At 50.7% G+C, this 19299-nt stretch overlaps 1 protein-coding gene across 2 annotated transcripts in view; it reads right to left on the bottom strand.

Annotated features, from left to right (window-relative positions):
* The window catches only part of MVB12B (multivesicular body subunit 12B), a 194129-nt gene extending 175556 nt beyond the window's left edge, over window positions 1–18573 (bottom strand). The window contains exons 1-2 of one of the 2 annotated variants that reach the window (XM_040225144.1): window positions 18440–18573; window positions 2538–2660 (exon numbers count right to left, since the gene is read on the bottom strand). In XM_040225144.1, coding sequence (XP_040081078.1) covers window positions 2538–2660; window positions 18440–18526 — 210 coding nt within the window. In that variant the 5' untranslated portion in view covers window positions 18527–18573. Of the gene's footprint in view, window positions 1–2537; window positions 2661–18107; window positions 18258–18439 lie in introns of those variants that run through there. The other variant, XM_040225145.1, reaches the window with a different exon arrangement.
* Window positions 18574–19299: the final 726 nt, after the last annotated feature.

The raw sequence follows: 19299 nt of genomic DNA, 5'->3' as shown, positions 1-19299 counted from the left end.
CCATCCCCCTTGAACTCAGGGTCAGACCTCTGAGGAAGCAGATGCTTGTCTGAGAAGAGTCTGGCGGTCAGCACGAAGACAGGACTCCTGCATCTCTCCCCAGAAGGGCTTTCGGAGAAGCTCGGACACTCAGTCTTGGCGTGTGGAGGCTGGGTAATTGCCGAGCTGACCCTCTGGAGCCTCCTGGCCTGCTCACCTTTCATGATGATGCCTGGTGCAGCCCCACCGTGAAATGTGCTTATTAATCTCACTCATTTGACACCGCGCTCTTCTGCCCTGAGCTTGACGTTAGGAGAAAATGATAGGGATAGATTCTGCTCCTGTCAGACTCACCAAGACTTTCAGAAAACCAGACTATCAAAGGCCATCTGCCGCCCACTCGCCCGGCATTCACAGTGACCCCAAAGGGGCCAGCAGAATGTTAAAGACACAGATCCATACGAGGGAACAGCCAGAAGACCCAAGTTTCCACCTCCCCCGCAGCCCTGCCCCCTACCCGGAGAGTCACCCTGGAGACGGTCCTCCCAGAGACAGGCACGCACCAAGCCCCTGCCCTGATTCATGACGCACTGCTTCATATCTAATTCATCAAAAGACACTTGGGCTTCTCAAATAAGGAACATTTTTATTAGCTTCCCCAAGAGTTTTATGGCACAAAGCCATACCTAATGATTCTATTTTATGGCAAGTTATACATTCAAACAGTGCTTTGAAGTCAGGCAGCAGGTAAGACTCAAATCTTCGTCAAAAAAAAAAAGATTCCCCCGTTCGTTCACTTTAAAAATGTTTATAAGCTTTCCAGCAGCTGGGAAAGTGATGTGGAGGATTTTAACAGGCTCCCCCTTCCTCACATGGGAGCCAGCGTGGGCTGACGTGACAGGCACTATTCAGCATGGGGCTGATTTTGCCTGCCTGCCCCCTCTGCCTGGGGACTTGTGCAAGTCTGAACACATTTGTGGCTGTCACACCTTGAGGGTTGGGGCTGTCGGCATCGAGTAGGAAGAGGCCAGGGATGCTGTCCCCGCCATGCACGAGACCCCCCCACCACATACTACTATCTGATCACCTGGCCCAAGATGTCAGTAATGCCAAGGGTGAGAAACCCTGCCTTAGGGCCTCTTCTGGACTAGGCATGGCATGCCCCTCCCAACTCACACCTCACATCAGACACTGATTTTATCACTGTGCCAGGTTTTCAGTGCTGACGAATGAGACTTATATTCTTTTACTCTTATGTATTCTGGGTATACATTTTCAATGAGCAAGAATAAAACGTCATCCCAAACAAAATCAGTTCAGTTCAGTCCAGTCTCTCAGTCGTGTCCGACTCTTTGCGAACCCATGAACCGCAGTATGCCAGGCCTCCCTGTCCATCACCAACTCCCGGAGTCCACCCAAACCCATGTCCATTGTGTCAGTGATGCCATCCAACCATCTCATCCTCTGTCATCAAACAAAATAAGGAAAGTGAAACATACGACCACCTTAGGGGCTTCCCTGGTGGCTCAGTGGTAAAGAATCCACTGGCCAACGCAGGAGACACATGTTCGAGCCCTGATCCAGGAAGATCCCACGTGCCACGGGGCAACTAAGCCCATGTGCCATAGGAACTGAAGTCCACATGCCCCAGAGCCTGTGCCCTGCTACAAGAGAGGCCACACAGAGACCCCCTCGCACTGCAGCTAGACAGTGGCCCCTGCTCACCATAGCCAGGGAGAAGCCTTCACACAGCAATGAAGATCGAGCACAACCAAAAATAAATACACAAATAGTGATGATTTTTAAAAAGTCCACTTAGAAGTTCAGAAGACATGACTATAGTCACTGTTAACTAAAGCCTCCCGATAGTTCCTCTGCACATTTTAAGCCCCACCCAGGTTGGAATTTATCTACTGAAAAAACAATATAATTAATCCAAGCCATCGGTACTACTGAACATCAGCACAGACGTGTGCTGAAAAGCAAAGCCAATTCTCTACTAAATTGTGGTGATGCGGTCATCCACTCCCAGGCGCTGGGCCTCCATTCCTTCCCTTCTCGGAGCTTGTGTTCTCCTGATCAGCACAGTGGACGGAAGGCAACTTGCCCTCCCACCCTCCAGGGAATTGTGAGAGCCTTCTGAGTTCATGGGTTGGGAAAAACTGCTTTGTAAACTGTAAGAAGCTATATAAACGCCATGTCAATATATTTTTAACATTTATACAAGAAAATCTGTGACAACCAAGGGCCTTTCAAATGCTTGGATTCTTTTCATGAAATGTCACAACTAAAAAGGACTTTGGAAATCAACTAATTCAATCCCTTAATTTTACAGAATGTGAAGATGACCATCACAGAGGTCAAGTGACCCAGCTAAGGCCAAGCAACAGCCCAGATGGGCTCAGGTCCAGCCAGGATACTCTCCACACCTTGCCGCTGGTGGTGCTTTCCCTTCCTGTTTAAGTTCTTAGAGTGCAGAAACACATCTTACACACAACGTTCAGAGGGTCTTGAACAAAGGAAACAAATATTTGCCAAATCAGTGAATCTTGACTTACCACATCGTAGCCTGTCGGGGCTCGGTTCCGAGAAGCCACCACCCCGACTCCTGTGATGGGATCCATTGACGTCTCTGGCAAGGCTTCCGAAAGGTCTTTGACTTCAGGCATGGTGGCTTGCTCCTGATTCCAAAAAGGAAAAAGAAAGTGCAAAATTCAAATGGAGCATTTAAAGTGAGCAATACAAAGTCTCAAACAGAACCAGAATCCTGGGGCAAATATCCGGAACTTAGCTTGGACCAGCTAAGGGAGCCCTGGCTTTACCGGACCCTTTTCTTAGATGAAGAATTCACGCAGGGATTTCCCTGGTGGTCCAGTGGCTAAGACTCTGTGCTCCCAAAGCCAGGAGGCCTGGGTTTGATCCCTGGTCAGAGAACTAGATCCCACATGCCACAACTAAGAGTTCAAATGCTTCAACAAAGATCAAAGATCCCATCTGCCCCAGCTAAGACCCGGCACAGCCAAATACATAAACAAATATTCTATAAAAAAAAAAAAAAGAAGAATTCAAGTCATCTCCAGCCCCTACTTTTCTCAAGTTACTTTTGAACACTCTCCCACCCTGCTGTCTGTCTTCCAGACAGATACCAGCAGCTTCTCTGAGGATAAATCAGACATGGTTAAATCTAGCAACACCTTCCATCTCTACCCCTTACAGCATCTTCTGGCAGAAGAACAGCCCTCCAAATCCACAGCCATGACTACATCCAAGGGTGGGCTGTTGAGGGGGCAGAGCTTTGTGAACACATAGAGGAAAGTGCTCTCGCCATGGAAGACACAGCAAGGCAATGGAGTCCAGGCTCCATGACTTATTACTGGTGAGCAGGCAAGCAAAGGTTCAGGACACCGACAGCTGCAGAGCCGCTGTGAGAACTAAGGGAACCCCGTAAACGAAGGGCCTGGAGAGGTTCCCTGGCACACAGTAGGCCCTCAATGAAATGCAGACGAGAAGGGTAGGTGAGGGACACAAGGATCCAGTGTAATCGGCCAGAAACGTGGTTACTGCTGTTCCCAAGAGGACTGGTGGGTCCCTTTGTTGTGTTTAATCCTAGGGTCATGTGGACACTTACTCAAAGCTAAACACTAACAATGACTGTAATTCTTGTTGGACACTGGGAGAAAGGGAGGGAAATGAAATTATTATTCTGCTGCTGCCTGCCTCCTGATGTGACCGGAGGAGACCAGCAGAATATAGAGAGCACGGGGTCTGGGCAGCTCGAGTGGCAGTGCACCAGAAAGCATATAAAATGGTAACACCTTATGCAAATGACTTCTAGAGCTTTTTCAAAGGACCAGCAGTGGAAAACAGCAAGTTAAATTCTACCTCCTTCTGCAGCAATTACATTCCACTGGCTGTAGGTCTGTCAGATCTCTCAAGGCTGGTTACTGCTGCTAAAGCAAACCAAACACTCTTGTCTAACTAGGCAGCCAGGAGGAATATTGTAAGTTCTCAGCCTAGAATCAGAAAAGGCAGAGGACGTTAAAAATGACTACAGCCTCCTCCGCAGAAACCACCAGAGGGCTGCATGCAAGTCAGCATGTAATCAGCATTCCCTGGAACCCACAAAAGGCTCCGGAAACAGGCCTGTCAGTACCAGGGAGCTAATTCCCCGATCAAGGCTAGGAAGCGCCTGGCAGCGGCCACAGTCTCAGCTTCTGTTTATGACAAACGCCAAACTAGGTTAAATTTTACTTGATTCTACTGAAAATAAGCTTCTGGAAGTAAAGGGCAGGGGTGGGCAGGACACCACACCGAAATCACTGAATCATTTTCTATTTTAAGATCTCATTTACCAGGCAGGTTTATCTGCATAAAGCACAGGACTCAATGCTTCCTGCACACAGTAGGCACTAAGTGAATATTTACTGAATGAATCCGCAGGGATGCCCCCAGTCAGGAAGGTTTAGAATTCACTATCTGCACCAGCGGAATCCAAAGCAAACCCTGATCAAAAAGTACTTCATTTGGAAAACTCGGTATTCTTGGTTAACATGGAAATAACATCGCTGCCGTTAGCAAAATACTGGTATACCTGCTGTTGGTTACCGAAATGCTTTGCAATTAACAACTCATTAACAGAAGGCACTGAATTCTGCCAGTGCTAAAATATCATGCTGTGAATTTAATAAAGAGCATGAGATGTAAGTTTTATTATTATTAAGATAGTGCTGCCTCTACTATCTGAGGTGGGGGGGTGGGGAGCATGGGAATAAATAAGAAATATTTTATTCGCTGAGAGATGCCCCATCCTCGGGTCACTGCATCCCGGTCCAGATACCAACCGCCCTCCTCTGCTCTGCAGCGCGAGCAAGTTGCAGGAGCAGAGGAGGCTGACGCCGCTGCTCCCACAATGCACCGGGCAGCCGGGCACCGGGCCCCAAGATGGCTGCGGGCAGCCTCCCGAGCAGACAAAGGAGCCGGCCGGTGGGCGGTGGGCCTGCAGGCTGGGAGGATGCGGCGGGCAGGGCATTAGCACTGAGCATCTCAGATGCACGCCAACCCCCCTCACACACACACCCCCAGTGGCAGTGCCCTGGGGGATCCAGCAGCCTTTGTGAAATACAGACAAATGACTCCTCGCTGGGGCGGCGGAGGAAAGCGCCACCACCAGCAAGGAAGCTTTTAATGAGAAACGCCCAAGATATCCATGGCAGAGGCAATCACTCAGAGCCGCTTGCCCTGAATTACATATTTTCTGACTGCAAATTACTCTTAACAGCGTCTCTACCGTCACTTCAATTGACCTTCCTCACAAAAGGCCATTTATTAACTAGCACTCGGCGCTCCCTGGGCTGCGCGGAACCTCCGGCCCGAAGGGTATGGCACCGCAGCGGCCGCGGCTGCCCGGGTCACAAGCCAGGCCTCGGCGAAGGGGAGAAGAGGCCATTAATGGGGTGGGGGTGTGGGGGGGGGGGGCTGCAGAGCAGAGCTTCCTGCAGAGAGGGGCAGAGAGCAGGGGTTTTTAAGACCACCATTAACCTGTCTGGCAAGACGCTGACGCTGGGCTGAAGCAGAAAATGCCAGGCCTGCTTGCAACAACGGGCATCTTCCTCAGCTCTTTGCCCAGCCTACCATCCACCTCCAGCTCCAAATTCTAGCTGCACACAGAACGCATTAACACATCTCCCCGCATCTGAGCAATTACCAAAAAAGCTTTCTCCAAAAAAGCTCACACCAAACCTAGGAAGGGCACTGGAGCATATTAATCCCTATTTTAGAGGAAAAGAAACAGAGGCCTGGAGTTCTCAGACGCCATGGGCTGGCAGAAGGCAGAGCCCCAGGGGCCTCTGACCCTCCCTCCCCAATCTGGTGTACTTTCCACACACTGGGCAGAGAGAGACCCAACTTCCCATCCCATACCTGATCAAGAAAGTGCTCTCAGCACCAATTATATTTTAAAATGCCAAAGCTCTCCTTTCTCTAGCAGTAACCCAGTAAGTGAAGTGAGGGGGAGAAAAGTATTGAGAGATAAAAGTAACATGGGATTAATTTTTCTCACACCTCAGTTTCCAGATGCAACATTTCCCTCATAAATAATTTACAGCAATAAAAGTGAGCTAAGGCCATATTTGTGTAGGACAGAGGTAAATTTAGGCCTAATGAGGGAGACCCGCGTGCTGCACAGGAGGGAACAGGGTGATGTACAGCATGGTGTGAACACAATCAACAGCACATGGGTGTGGGGGGGGGCCTCCATTACCAACTGCAAGTTGCAGGGCCAAAAGAGTTGGGGTCAGGGGCTGGGGGAAACTTCTACTGCCTCGGCTGTGGCTGCAAGGAGGGTCCCTAGAGGAAAAGCCAAAAGTTCACTCGGTGTTTTAGATGACAAGATAACAGAGACTGAGATTTCTGAGAACTCTAGAAAGGAGCCAACCTGAAGCTAAGTGGATTTTCAGGAAATGGTAGGGGAGGAATGACGATGGCAGCAGCACCTGGGAGTCATGTCTGATCTTGGGCAGGGTCGGAAGAGTAGAGAGTACCCTGGCAGCACCGACCTTGACCTAGTCCTCCTAGCTTAATCTCACAGGTTGTTTGGTCCCTGTCTATCCTGAGACAGGGATCAAGACCATCCCCATGGAAAAGAAATGCAAAAAAGCAAAATGGCTCTCTGGGGAGGCCTTACAAATAGCTGTGAAAAGAAGAGAGGTGAAAAGCAAAGGAGAAAACGAAAGATATAAGCATCTGAATGCAGAGTTCCAAAGAATAGCAAGGAGAGATAAGAAAGCCTTCTTCAGCGATCAATGCAAACAAATAGAGGAAAACAACAGAATGGGAAAGATGAGAGATCTCTTCAAGAAAATTAGAGATACCAAGGGAATATTTCATGCAAAGATGGGCTCGATAAAGGACAGAAATGGTATGGACCTAACAGAAGCAGAAGATATTAAGAAGAGGTGGCAAGAATACACAGAAGAACTGTACAAAAAGATCTTCACAACCTGGATAATCATGATGGTGTGATCACTCATCTAGAGCCAGACACCCTGGAATGTGAAGTCAAGTGGGCCTTAGAAAGCATCACTACGAACAAAGCTAGTGGAGGTGATGGCATTCCAGTTGAGCTGTTTCAAATACTGAAAGATGATGCTATGAGAGTGCTGCACTCAATATGCCAGCACATTTGGAAAACTCAGCAGTGGCCACAGGACTGGAAAAGGTCAGTTTTCATTCCAATCCCAAAGAAAGGCAATGCCAAAGAATGCTCAAACTACCGCACAATTGCACTCATCTCACACGCTAGTAAAGTAATGCTCAAAATTCTCCAAGCCAGGCTTCAGCAATATGTGAACCGAGAACTTCCTGATGTTCAAGCTGGTTTTAGAAAAGGCTGAGGAACCAGAGATCAAATTGCCAACATCCGCTGGATCATCAAAAAAGCAGTTCCAGAAAAACATCTATTTCTGCTTTATTGACTATGCCAAAGCCTTTGACTGTGTGGATCACAATCAACTGTGGAAAATTCTGAAAGAGATGGGAATACCAGACCACCTGACCTGCCTCTTGAGAAATCTGTATGCAGGTCAGGAAGCAACAGTTAGAACTGGACATGGAACAACAGACTGGTTTCAAATAGGAAAAGGAGTACGTCAAGGCTGTATATTGTCACCCTGCTTATTTAACTTTTATGCAGAGTACATCATAAGAAATGCTGGACTGGAAGAAACACAAGCTGGAATCAAGATTGCTGGGAGAAATATCAATAACCTCAGATATGCAGATGACACCACCCTTATGGCAGAAAGTGAAGAGGAACTCAAAAGCCTCTTGATGAAAGTGAAAGTGGAGAGTGAAAAAGTTGGCTTAAAGCTCAACATTCAGAAAACGAAGATCATGGCATCTGGTCCCATCACTTCATGGGAAATAGATGGGGGAACAGTGGAAACAGTGTCAGACTTTATTTTGGGGCCTCCAAAATCACTGCAGATGGTGATTGCAGCCATGAAATTAAAAGACGCTTACTCCTTGGAAGAAAAGTTATGACCAACCTAGATAGCATATTCAAAAGCAGAGACATTACTTTCCCAACAAAGGTCTTTCTAGTCAAGGCTATGGTTTTTCCTGTGGTCATGTATGGATGTGAGAGTTGGACTGTGAAGAAGGCTGAGGCCGAAGAATTGATGCTTTTGAACTGTGGTGTTGGAGAAGACTCTTGAGAGTCCCTTGGACTGCAAGGAGATCCAACCAGTCCATTCTGAAGGAGATCAGCCCTGGGATTTCTTTGGAAGGAATGATCCTGAAGCTGAAACTCCAGTACTTTGGCCAGCTCATGCAAAGAGTTGACTCATTGGAAAAGACTCTGATGCTGGGAGGGATTGAGGGCAGGAGGAGAAGGGGACGACCGAGGATGAGATGGCTCGATAGCATCACTGACTCGATGGACGTGATTCTGAGTGAATTCCAGGAGTTGATGATGGATAGGGAGGCCTGGCGTGCTGCGATTCATGGGGTCGCAAAGAGTTGGACACGACTGAGCGACTGAACTGAACTATCCCGAGCGTGCAGCCAGCCTCACTCAGACCATTGCCAAGGCTGGGGGCTACAGAGCCTCATTCTGGGCAGCTGTGCCTGTCTCTGTCCTGAGAGGATTTCTCCACAATGCAAGGGGAGAAAGAGAGACAGCGGGCGGGAGGATGAGAGTATGTGTGTGTGTTGTACATCCTGGGACTGAGGGACTGGGGTGAAGAGTGACAGAGAAAGAGAGAGAGAGAGTGTGTGTGTGTGTGGTACTTCCTGGGACTGAGGGACTGGATGGGGCCAGTTAGGGTGAGGTGTGTTTTCCAGGCCAGCAGGATTTTTTCCAGCCGTGCTCAATGAGTTCCATCCAACGACACTGGGTAAGAGAAGAGCTTCCTGCGTGTGTAGCAAAGAGTGCCTGGGGGAGGTCCCAGCCCCCCGGCACGGCAGCACCGCACCAAGGCTGTCACCCCAGGTTTTCTCTGTGAACCTGGATAGGGAGAGAAACGGATAGGGAGAACCCAGGTAAGGAGTTCATTTCACAGAGAAATGAACTTTAACTATAAAGCCCCTTCACACAGACAGCACATGGCTCCCTTGTAGCTGATCAAAGAATTACTACGACAGTGTGCTTAATCCCTAAAAGTCAGCAGTGCTGGGCTTAACTGATGCTGAACATTGTTTCACAATCAAAGGCGTGCCTCCAGGCCGCAGTCTGGGAGAAAACTAAGCTACTGAATCACAGTTGAAAACTCAGGGGAACTTTGATATCATCTCTGTTTAATTTCCCCGGCCCTGTGAGCCTGGGGTTTATCTTGTTTTATCAACTCCTGTACTGAAATCAAAACCCAACTAACAGAGCTCAGGCCTTTCTCCACCGAGGCCCCTCCAGCAGCAGGGTAGGGCATGAGCCGAGGAGTTTAAAGCACTTTGGGGGTGGGGGGAGGCAACAACTGCCGGAGGGCAGGGGATGCTGCCTTCAAAGGAGGCACAGCAAGATCCCAGGGCAAGGAAGGAAGACCAGCTCAGAAGCAGAGCCTGTGCTGCCCACCAGGGCTGAAGGTGGGACTCACACACAGCTTTGGAGGAGAGTAATATGAAAGTATTGGGGGGCAGGGCAGATTACATAGGGCTACTGGGATTGAAATGACAAAACCAGTGGGTTAATTAAGTCTCTATAGAAGGATGAACTTGTGATCGGATTGTCTGAAGTCCAAAGTCAAGGGCAGAAAAGACATAAACTGTCTGCCCACATCTACCAGCTTGCAGAGCTGGGGAAAAGCAGTGGATAAATATTTCACTCCCCATGGCAAACGACCAAAGAGCAGAGCCTCCCTGTGGAAAAGCTGCAGCCCGGCGTGGGGCAGCTCTCTGCCTGCTTCCCAGCAGCTCAGTGGAGCCGGTGGGCTGCAGGAACCCCTGCTCATCTCTGTTACCCCATAACTACCAGTTCCTTCCTGCTAACAAATCTTAAGCCGGGGACAGAAGTACAGGGGAGGAAGTCGGTGGCTAGGCTTCACCCATGTACCCACAACACACACAAATACACAAACCCAGCCATTGCAGGCAGCCATGGCGCATGCAGAGCCCTACCTCCTCAGGAGACTGCAGGCTAAGGTCAGGGTCCACGCAGCACCCAGGCAAACGGCCAGCCAGCTCTGGGCACCACCCACAGGGATAGCGCACACAGGCTGACAGGCGGCCACTGTGGAACCTCAGGATAGCCTCCTGGTGCCTCCTGTACTTTGGCCTGGACATTTGATCCAAGTGACCAGTCAGAAACCAAATCGTTCTGACAAATGCTGTCGAGTACGATCTGGTGGCAACAGGCCACAGGCTGCTGGGAAGGCTGCTAAGATACTGGGGAACGAAAGCAAGAATTTTCCTAAGCTCCCCTGGATCACAAAGAACTTTCCAGCCAGGGAACTAACAATGGCGAGCACTTCCTTTTTTTTTTCCAGTAAAAGTCTGTTACTTCTAATAGAAGAATCTGGTGTACAAATGCATCCACCCCATCAGACCTCTGCTTCGACTGGCATTAACCATTTGATAGCCAAACAGCTTTATCATAAACCATGTGAGGCGGGCCTGGGGTCTGGGTGGCTGCAGCACAGTGCAGTGCAGTGCTGGATCCCAGGATACACTCTCCCAAAATAAAGCCGGATCAAGTTCTACAGCACGGCTGTGGCCAAAGGCCTGCCCCTCCAGGTCCAGCTCCGCAAAACCAGGGAGCCTGGTGCTGGGGAGGAGGGGGCATTCTCCAGGACACTGTGAGCCCCACCCCAACCTGCTCATAGTTACTGCAGATGAAGGCCGTTCCTACCCACTCCATCAGGCCTTAGTGCCACAGTGGTCCCTGGAGAGAAGGCAGAAGGTGGACCCCCACGGAAGGCAGACGCCCTACAAATGAAACCATCCCAGGAGGCCCCAAGAGCCGGCTGGCCGTTTGCCTAATACTCAGTGACAGGAAACGGTCACAGCCTTGGCTTGATGGCCACAGTGTCTGCTGAGTAAAAATGCTAACATGTCACCTCGACATTGGACAAATGGGCCCTGAGGCCAGAGTCATCAGAACACCTGGCTTCAGGTCAGTAGACACCCTGCCTCATCACCACCCACGCTCTTGACTTTCACATGGGCCTTAAGAGTTTCTTTGGTCATATAATCATTCTACCTGCGTGTGCTGATGACTTCCAAATTACCTCCAAGGCTGGGGTTTTTCTCCTGAGACTCAGATATGTGTATCTGGTGCCCTGCTGGCTGCTGTCACCTGCATGTCCCATTGATACCTTCAACCTGGCTGACCTCGCCATCCTCCCCCTGAGGCATCTCCACATCCCTAGTACCGAACAGGACCTGGTACATAACAGTCAGCCCACAGATGTTTGTAAAAAGCTCTTGTGCTGAGCATGGAGCAACGACGAAGATGGGAAGCCTGACATTCTCGAACTCTAGCATGCTTGAGTCACCTAGAGAATTCACGAAAACAGAGTCCTACACTCACTCCCCGAGATGCTGACTCGGTGCCTGAAAAGCTGCATTTCTAACAAGATCCAGGTAGATGCTGAAACAGCTGGTCCACAGTCCAAAGTCTGAGAACAAAGCAGTAGGAACTCATCAGATGTTTGACGAAGGAAGGAAATTGAGGCGGGCAGGGAAGAAGGGAAGAAGGAACCTAAAGGTTATCATCCCTGGGGAGCAGCTTCAGAGTAAGTCCTTCAGTCTTTCCCTCCCTAACACAGGTTGCCCAAGAGCACCCAGTCCCTCCCCTATGGCACCCAACCCAGCATTCAAACTCTGGGTCACATCTCCTATTCACCCCAAACCTTCCCCACTGCCCAGCCAGACAGATGCTGTCACTAAGAATCCTGATGTTGTCCAAGGACATGACCTTACCACATGGGCACACATGCACACACACACACGTAAAGAAAGACAGTCTTGCCTCTCAGAAGGTTACAACACTTTCCCAAGCAGAGCATTAGTTGTTCAAAGGTATATGTCCATCATAGTACCTAGTTTATAGTGAATACTCAATAAATTTGCATCATCAATAAATAGACTATGGATAAATGGATGGATGGATGGGAGGATGGATAAATGAAGTCCCTGTCCTGCTCTCAAAACTGTCTGTTTTCCACTGGACTAAGGAGGCACGTAAAGCAGCAGGAGCAATGGTGAGCGTGCCCCGCTGGGGTTACTGATGCCTGGTGCAGGACAAACACCACAACTCCAGGGCTGAGCCACCTGCCAAGCAAGGGAGATGGGACCTTGGTACTCTGGGCGGTTCCAGAAGTGCGTCTGCCCTAGATCCAGCGAGTGGACTGGATGAGGACCTGGCCGGGGGCTCCGTGAAGACTCCCCGTGGAGTTTGTAAAAACTACAGCTACCCCCCAGGTTCTGATCTGATTGGTCTGAGCTGGGGCAGAGGCTGGATAATGCACTGCCCACGTGCAGCGGCACTGTGCTGGCTGACACAGTGACAGGTAAGTCATGGCCACTGCCCACAGGGCTCACGGGCTAGAGGGAATGTCCTCAAAGAAAGGAATGGTAAATGAAGGGGACACTCCCTCCTGCTGGGGGCAGGGGTGGGGGCTGGCCTTCCTGAACGATAGCAGGCACAGAGCACTGCAAGGAGTGCAGGGACGGCACAGGGCAACAGCGGTGGCATGAAGGGCCGGGCTGTCTGGGAAACTGAGGAGCAAGGGGCTCTGAAACAAGCTTATGAAATGCTAAACACACAAAACCGGTCCAAACCTGTCTGCGCTTCTCTGCTCCTTCTAAGGTCCAAGTAATGATGAGGGTCTACAGGAAGGAGCACCCCAGTAGTCGGAAGGGAGATTGCCAAGTCTTGGGCTCCCATTTCCTCTCCTGAAGCTGAACGCTTCTCAAGCCAAAGCCACTTCCTGCAGACCCAGCAGGGCCTGTTAGCTCAGGGGAGCGCAGGGTGGTAAAGTAGAGAAATAGGAAAGGTGTGGGCTTTGGACTCAGAGGAACCAGGGCTTGAGCTGCAACTCTGACACAGCTGTGTGACCGCAGGCAGGCAAACTGAACTGGGCCTAAGTTTCCACTCCTATAAACCTGTAACAACGCATAATATTTTCTTTACAGAGTATATAAAGAACTTGTAGAACTTCCATCAAAAAAAACAAAAGAATGGGAGAAAATATTTGCAAACCATATATATCTGATAAGAGGTTAAAAATCTAGGCTTCTCTGGTGGTCCAGTGGTTAAGAATCTACCTTGCAATGCACACTTCCCTGATAGCTCAGTTGGTAAAGAATCTGCCTGCAATGCCGGAGACCCCGGTTTGATTCCTGGATTGGGAAGATCCCCTGGAGAAGGGATAGGCTACCCTCTCCAGTATTCTTGGGCTTCCCTTGTGGTTTAGCTGGTAAAGAATCCACCCGCAATGCAGGAGACCTGGGTTTGATCCCTGGGTTGGGAAGATCCCCTGGAGGAGGGAAAGGCTACCCACTCCAGTATTCTGGCCTGGAGAAGCTCAAACGGTAAACAATCTGCCTGCCATGCAGGAGACCTGGGTTCGATTCCTGGGTTGGGAAGTTTCTCTGGAGAAGGGAATGGCAATCCACTCCAGTATTCTCGCCTGGAGAATTCTATGGACAGAGAAGCCTGGTGGGCTACAGTCCGTGGGGTTGCAAAGAGTGAGACACGACTGAGCAACCAACACACACACACACACACACACACACACACACACACACACACACACATAGTCCATGGGGTTGCAAACAGTTGGACATGACTGAGCAACTTTTCACTTTGCAATGTGGGGCATGTGGGTTTGATCCCTGGTCTGGGAAGATCCCACATGCCAAGGGGCAACTAAGCCTGTGCATCACAATTATTGAGCCTGTGCTCTAGAACCTGTGCTCAGCAACAAGAGAAGCCACCGAAATGAGAAGTCCATACACAGAAACTGGAGAAAGTCTACATGCAGCAATGAAGACCCAGTGCAGCCAAAAGTAAACGAAAGAAAAACAAACAAAATATACGGGAGGTTAAAATCCAAGTCTATAAAGAACTCCTACAGCAGAGCAATAACAAAAAGCAAATAACTTGATGAAAAAAAAGGGGGGAAAGGGCTTGAAAAGGCTTTTCTCCAAGGGAGATATACAAATGTCCAAAAAGCATCTGAAAAGATGTTCAGTGTCACTACTCACTAGGGAAATGCAAACCAAAACCACAGCGAGATATCATCTCAGACCCATGAGGACAGTTACTGTGCTGTGCTTAGTTGCTTAATCGTGTCCGACTCTATACCACCCCGTGGACTGTAGCCCACCAGTCTCCTCTGCCCATGGGGATTCTCCAGGCAAGAATACTGGAAGGGGTTGCTATGCCCTCCAGATGGTTACTAGCAAAACCCAGAAAATTAGTATAGTTGAGGATGTGGAACAGTTGGAAACCTGGGGCACTCTTGGTGGAAAAGGAAATCCAGCAACTATGGAAAACGGTATGGTGATTCCTCAAAAAATTAAAAGTAGAATGACTACATGATCTGGTAATTCCACTTCTGGATATACGCCCAAAAGAACTGGATATAGAGTCTCGAAGAGATATTTGTATGTGTATGTTCACAGCAGTATTATTCACGATAGCCAAAAGGTGGAAGTAACCCAAGTGTCCACAGACAGATAAATGAATAAGTAAAATGGGGTCTTTACATACAATGGAGTACTACCTTTAAAAGGGAGGAAATTCTGACACATGCTACAGTGTGGATGAACACTGAAGCTGTTATGCTAAGTGAAATAAGACAGTCACAAAAAGACAAATACTACATGATTCCATTTGAGGTATGAGGTACTCACAGTAGTCAAATTCATAGAAAGTAGAATGGCGGTTGCCAGATGCTGGAGGAGGAGAGAATGGGAGTTGCATAATGAGCACAGACGGCCCTTGAACAATGGAGGAGTTAGGAATACCAACTCTCCGAGTCATCAGAAATCTGAATATACCTTATAGGGGCCCTCCAAATTCATGGTCCCTCCCATACTGGAGATTCAACTCACTGGGGAAGGTGTAGTACTGCAACAGTTATTATTGAAAAAATCCCATGTGTAAGTGGACCTGTGCAGTTCATACACATGTTGTTCAAGAGTCAACTGTACAGAGTTTCAGTTCTGCAAAATTAAAAAGTTCTAGCAGTTAGCTGTACAACAACATGAATGTACTTAATGCCACCAATGCATTAGGTAGCAAATTAGGATGGCAAATTTTATTTTGTGTGTTTCACCATATTTTTAAAAAGCATCTGTAACTGTGGTCCTCAAATTTCAGTAAGCATTAAGTACAACCTAAGATTCTTGTTCAACAGGCATATTCTAGGGTCCCTTCCCCACATATTCTGATTCAAAGTCTGGGTTTGAGGCCTTGGGATCTGCATTTCAATAAACATCCTGGGGATATTTAGCTCATTAAGAATTCATTTATTTCTCTCTTCTAAAGGATCCAAGGATATTCTTTTGAACATTTTCCTGAGCCGATCAGTACCTGAAAAAAAAAAATAATGTGTGTGTGTGTATGTGTGTAGAACAATCCCATAACCACAGGCCCAACAAGATGGCCCTCCAGTTTTCAGGGGAGTCTGAGCTGCTACAAAGCTCAAATATGTGACCCCTGGGCTCTGAGCCCACAGGCCTCTCACATTTCAGCCTACACAAGCTCTGCATCTCGCCAAAAGTGTGTCGTGTAAACCAACGCTTGCCCACAGGATGTCCCCAGCAAGGAGGTAATGTCAAGCACACCCTGCCTCCCAAGCAGCGGGGAAGAAGAGATCTGAGGCAGGCAACTCCACTGCAAACAGTGCAGACAACTCAGGAAAACCACAATTCCCAGTGGTGGCCCAGTGAGCAGGAGGCCAAGGAGAGCCAGTGGAGCCAGGCACCACAGGCCAGGGAGAGCTTCAGATAGAGCCAGGACAGCCTGCAGAAAGGCAGCTCATTCAGGGAACCCAGGCCTCCCCTCCCACAACCCAATGAGCAAACAAGACCCTGCTCACTCAGCCGGAGCCAACTAAACGCAGTGTTCTCAGCCCATCACATCCAGCCATGTAGTCATTTGTTATCTTCATCGTCATAACAGCACCTTTGACATTTCCCATGCTTGACTCCGACACCATCATTGCTTTTCAGTGTGGCAAGGACACCGCGCTCTGAGCACAAGGCATGGAGCACTTTCAACCTGCTATGGCAGCGGGGCCCAGGACACTTGGATTCAGACGTTCCCCTCCCCAGCCCCCACTCACCCCTTCCAAGGCCCTGAGAGCAGATCACAATGTGTTCACGTGGTCGTGTGGTTTTGTAAAATGTACGGCAAGATATTCTTGCATTGTTTTTTCTGCCAGCTCCTCCCACCCACAACAAATTGTCAAAATGGCAGACCCACAAAACTAGGGTCTTAGACCCCTAGTTAATTGAGGGGTTAGGGCTAGACCCCACTTAAATTTAGTGAGGATCTCCCCACCCCCTCCACAGTGTCACACATATTCTCATACCTTAGCTCATTCAGCCTTACAGGGTAGGTTTTATGCTTAGGTCTCTTTAATAAATAAGCAAATGGGGATTCTGAAAGGCCCCATGAGGTTCCATGACTTGCCTAGGGTTACCTAGGTTCCAGGAGGTATCCTGAGATTCCAAGCCCAGTGTTCTTTCTACTCCCATCCTTTCCTAGTAGCCCTCAATACAACCACTAACAGAGAAGCACACTAAAAAAATTGAAGCTACTCTTCTGATTAACCAGTTAACAAACCCTGAATACTAACCACTAATTTTTACTGACCACTTGCCCTGTGGCAGGCATGGAGCTGAGCATTGCTCCTGTTATATTTCTCTTACTTCTTACTATAATCCTATGATAGACATTATCATGAGCCTCACTCTACAGATGAGGAAACTGAGGCTCAGAAAAGTTCACTAATTTGCGTAAGAACACACAATAAGAAGAGCCAAGGCATAAGCTGAGGTCTAATTCTGACGTCCTCGCATTTAATCACGGTGTACTCTTCCATCTAGAAGTGGGGGAAAAGCCCACCAGTGGGAAGGAGGCAAAGCAGAGAAATGCCTTTAGCATAAATCAGGAGTGTGGCCTAAAAACTAGAAGGAAGGAATGAAAAATGTGGATCAGAGAAGGTGATTCTGGGCTCAAGTGAACCAGTAATTGCTATGTCAATTGCTTTGCACAGGTCTTGGTGCCCAGGTCCCAAAAGAGGCCCCATCTCTCAGAGGCCCCACTTAAATATTCTATGCAAGGCACAACATCTTGAAATAGCCAGTTCAATTTCCCGCAAGCAAGAAAGATGTCACCTGTCTCCTGTGCTAACTTTCTGAGTACGCTGAGTTTTTTAGTTAGTCTCGGCTTCCACTGAGCTTATCTCCTAACTTTTCTAAGGTTTTCTGGTGCAGCTGATAAGATTTTCTTGCCCTGTTAAAATGAGATGAGATCCAGCCAGCTGTCCAGAAATGTACAATGAGATTATATTGAGAAGGAACCACCAGAGACAAAGCCCCCTAAAGAGATTCCAGCTTGCTGTCTGCTTTGCGGCAGAAAGCTGAGTGGGGGCTGGCTCATGGGTGGGGGCAGGGAGCAGAGAAGGGGCAACAGCCACTCCCTTTTTGCCCTCCAGTGGGCCTTCCTCTGGGCCAGGCTGAAGAGGCTGAGGAGGGGTAGAGAATACAAGAATCATTTTAATGGCTGGGAAAGACTGATGATTTAGGAAGACTTGTGTGTTGGTAACAAAGGACAAAGATGCTCATGGGTCTGCCTTCTTCACTTGGCCCCTGCCCCTGAGCCTCATTTGCACTGCCCCGTGGGGTGACTATCAACAGGCTCACTACCCTTCAAGGATGGTACTCTGGGTCCTGGGTGCCTCGACCAGCACATCACCTTGCAGACAGGTGCCCTGGGGTTTGGCTGTCCTCTCTGCTCTGCTCAGGTCACAGATGAGGCCGCAGATCATGCCCGAGGCTCAGGTGCAATCCGCTCGGCACCCACGTGACCACAGAGAGTGGACCCCGGGCCCTGCTGGTGAAACGACGGTCCGGGTCTGTGCAGGTGGCCGCCGCGATCCGGCACAGGTGGGCCGCCTCACCTTTCACCGGACGTACGTGGCTCTCGGCGACCTCACCTGCCCCGGTCCGGGGGGTCGCTGCTCGCCCCCGGGTCTCCGCGCTATCCTCCTGCCTGCCGGCTGCAAGGCCAAGCCAGGACGCGAAGCCGCGGCGCGCGCAGGGCCGAGCAGAGGCCGCCGGGCCTGTCCCCGCGGCTGGCCGGGCACGGAGCCCGCAAGGCCTCGGCGCAGCCCGGCTCCGCCCGCCCGCCCGCCCCTCGGCCCGGGTTCCGCGCCCGCCCGCCCGTCCCCCGAAGGAGCAGGGCCGGCTCGGCCGAGTTCCGCGGCGCCCGGCCCGCCCGCCCTCACTTAACTGTTCCCCGCTGGGGCGGCGGCGGCGGCGGCGGCGGCTGCGGCGGTGGCGGGTCCCGGCTCCGTCTCACGCAGAAGCAGCTTCTCATCGCCCGGGCGGCGCGGAAGGGGCCGGGCCCGGGGCCCAGGCGGCGGGGCCGGCAGCTCGAGCGCGAGCCTCACCGGGGAGCGGCGGCGGCGGCAGGGGCGGGGCGCGGCCTGGCGGCGACGGCGGCGGCGACAACGGCGGCGGCGGCTCCCTCCGCGGGCCGCGGCGGCAGGCCGGGCTCCGGGCCTCCCGGCTCTGGCTCTGGCTCCGGGGGAGGCGCCGGGCGCCTGAGGCTGGCTCGGGCGGGAGGAGGGAGCGGGAGCCCTCGCGTCCGGAGCCCGCGCCGCCGCCCGGTCGGCACCCCGCCTCCCCCGCCGGCCTCCCCCACGGCCTGGCCCGTTAGCCCGGGGAGGGCCCTGGCGCCGCCGACCCGGCCTCTCAGAGTCCGCAACGGCCCCCCGGCGCAGCCCAGACCCGAGGGAGCCCCGGGCCTCTTGGAGCCTGGGCCCCGATGTCCCCCTCCCCCAAGCTGGTCTCTTCCAGGGACCCGCAGCCCCCTCTGCTCTCCTAGGCCTCACTATATCACTACACCCTAGACCAGTCCTTACATCCCTGGAAGCCCCCAGGCCTCTTGGAACCTGAGATAAACGTTACACACCCACACACACCCCGCTCACACCCACATGCCTCTTGCAGGGACAGGGACACACACACGCCTCTTGCAGGGACATCCAGCCCTCCTATGCTTTTCCGGAAGCCCCCAGGCCTCTTGGAACCTGGGATAAACTACACACCCACACACACCCACATGCCTCTTGCTCGGACAGGGACACA

The sequence above is a fragment of the Oryx dammah genome, unplaced genomic scaffold (genome assembly GCF_014754425.2).
Source record: "Oryx dammah isolate SB20612 unplaced genomic scaffold, SCBI_Odam_1.1 HiC_scaffold_25, whole genome shotgun sequence".
Classification (NCBI taxonomy): domain Eukaryota; kingdom Metazoa; phylum Chordata; class Mammalia; order Artiodactyla; family Bovidae; genus Oryx; species Oryx dammah.
Note: the sequence above shows the minus strand (reverse complement) of the source record. Positions and strands in the feature narration are given on the sequence as shown.